At 37.8% G+C, this 2,399-nt stretch overlaps 1 protein-coding gene across 2 annotated transcripts in view; it reads right to left on the bottom strand.

Moving 5' to 3' along the window:
- Nucleotides 1-314: 314 nt before the first annotated feature.
- Sol1 overlaps nt 315-2,399 on the bottom strand; it is a 256,251-nt gene continuing 254,166 nt past the window's right edge. For both annotated transcript variants that reach the window (XM_018451833.1, XM_018451832.1), the window contains exon 13: nt 315-900. In XM_018451833.1, the coding sequence (XP_018307335.1) occupies nt 818-900 (83 nt within the window). In that variant the 3' untranslated portion in view covers nt 315-817. The remainder of the gene's footprint in view (nt 901-2,399) is intronic.

Raw genomic sequence — 2,399 nt, 5'->3', positions numbered from 1 at the left:
CTACACGAGCGTGAACAAACGCGATTGAGATGCACTTGCTTTGATAAATGTAAACAATATCGCGAGTTGATCGTTGGCGCACATTCATTCGCGCACGTTCATTCGGTTTAAATCTGGCTTAAGAGAGCATGCGCTTAATTTCTAATTTCCTCAGTATTGAAAGAAACATTGAGAATCAAAGTGCTTCGCAGCTGCGAGCTGCATTCAACTTTCAAACTATGATTAAAATTAAATTGTAACGATAAACAGAGATTATATGCACTTAAAACGCATTTGCTTAATCGAAATAGTGTCAATGAATCTAATGTCTTTGCGCAGCGAGCCATCCCACAAAAATTTATTTATACTTCTCCGAAAGTAAAAATTCTTCTTGGAAGAATTAGTTGTCGACTGTAACTTACCCACGTAGGCTACTACTAGCAATTTAGCCACGCAGCCAATTAATCCCACTTCTCCTGTTTACGGTAACGGGCGACGAGTTCCTGATGAATGACATCGTCCGCACGGTCGTTTTTCTTGCACGCTGTTTAGACGTAAAAGTATTTCACCGCTGATGCTTTCTCCTCGAAATAGTCGACGTGACGCGAACGAATGAGATAGAATGAGAAAGGATGCGTAGACAAATTTAAGACTTCATGTCCCGGTCGGATAATAGACTTGAGTAACACACTCCCTCTCGACAAATTTGTCAACGAGGTCGTCACTTTCTTCGGTGAGTTGAGCTATTGGCGACTCTGGATGGCTCTCGATCTTAAAGTTGCGGTTCGTTGTAAATTGAGCCAGGACTCGTCCGCGTGGTCGCTGTGACTGCCTTTTCTTAATGCGAGCTTCCGCCGCCAACGAAGAGACAACTCGTGAACAACAGCAGTAACAGCAACAGCGGGGGCGGAAGCGTGATACCTTTAATGAAAAAAAAAAAAAGAACGATTTCAGTTACTTTGACTTGTGAACCAGATAATATAGCTCTCCATCACAATCAACTTTTCTTTTTTCTTTCTTTTTTCACAATTGACCCCGTGGAGAGAACCATGCGGTGGCGTTATCGATCCACGTCTGGCCTGCATATGGAACCACGCGCGTGATAACTCATGTTAACGATGGCATAAATAGTAATATACATATCGCACGTTTTGTTCGTGTTTACTCCTCGGGCATTTTTTTTATTGCCGCACGTGGAGCGCGAAATGGAAAAAAATGCAGAGGGAGCCGCTGTGACGTAATAAAAATGCCGTAATATTTTTGCAATTGCAACAATTGTACGGTCAGAGCCAAAAAGGTTGCAACACTTTTTTTCGATGGGTTTCGGAATACAGCCTACTCATCGACCGATTAGTTGTTATTTGTCGATTCATGAATAAGATCCAATCGCTCGGTGAGCAAGCTGCATTCCGAAACCCATCGAAAAAAAAGTGTTGCAATCTTTTTGTATAATAAATAATCACATATATTTGAAAACGAATGATGTATAACTAAAAAAAAATAAGCTATATTCACAGCAATGACAAACTATTAAATTAATAGTTAGTAAAAAATAAATATGATTTAATTTCTGTTCGAAATAAGAAGATAATTTTGGTTATATCTTATAAATCTATTCTATTCGAATGCAAATGTTTTATTAAAAAATATTTCTATTCAAATATAATTTGCATGTGAATTTTGATTGTATATTTTCTCGCTTCCCTGACGTTACAATCTGTGATAGCAATGATAAGTGAACAGGAACTTTAATTTTCCCTTCAAAAATCAAGATGCTTATATTACTTATTGACTCTGCTCATTTCGTATTTCCTTTTTCTTTTCTTCAGAAAACGCGTCGTACAATCCCGAGCTTTTTCATTGCCTACTCTGCCATTATCAAATTTGATGATAACGACCTATTTACCAAACTAATAGCGAATCTTGTTACGCTGGTTTGTTCATTATGCAATCTCACGTTGGTTCCTGTAGACAAATATTGCAAAGTTGACGATACAATCTAGAATATTGAAATTGTTGCTACATAATCTCGCGCCTTGCGGATGGGGAAAGTGGGACGCGACATTATCGTTGATTGCCTATAAATACGCGTCACATCCGGCCGACTCCTATTTGCAATTTGTTTCGCGACAATGGCGGGCAAATTTTAGTTGACCACGTATGCCGGAATCGTTGTGACAAAAGTAATTCATATTATCTGGCTTTATCAAATCAATCTCTCAAACATCGCGTAATAAATAAAATTTAATTTTGCATAATTGTAAAATAATTGCATAATTGTAGTCGCAGTGCAACAATGTTTAGACAAAAAGTAAGCCGAATAATATTACTACAGGATCAAAACGAAAAACTCTTTTCTTTTAATAATTTTAAATTAAGAAGCGCCATAACGGTCAGAACGTTAACATGTTGAACTATTG

The sequence above is a fragment of the Mycetomoellerius zeteki genome, unplaced genomic scaffold (genome assembly GCF_001594055.1).
Source record: "Mycetomoellerius zeteki isolate Tzet28-1 unplaced genomic scaffold, Tzet1.0 scaffold323, whole genome shotgun sequence".
NCBI lineage: Eukaryota > Metazoa > Arthropoda > Insecta > Hymenoptera > Formicidae > Mycetomoellerius > Mycetomoellerius zeteki.
This window is presented reverse-complemented; position numbering and strand designations above follow the sequence as displayed.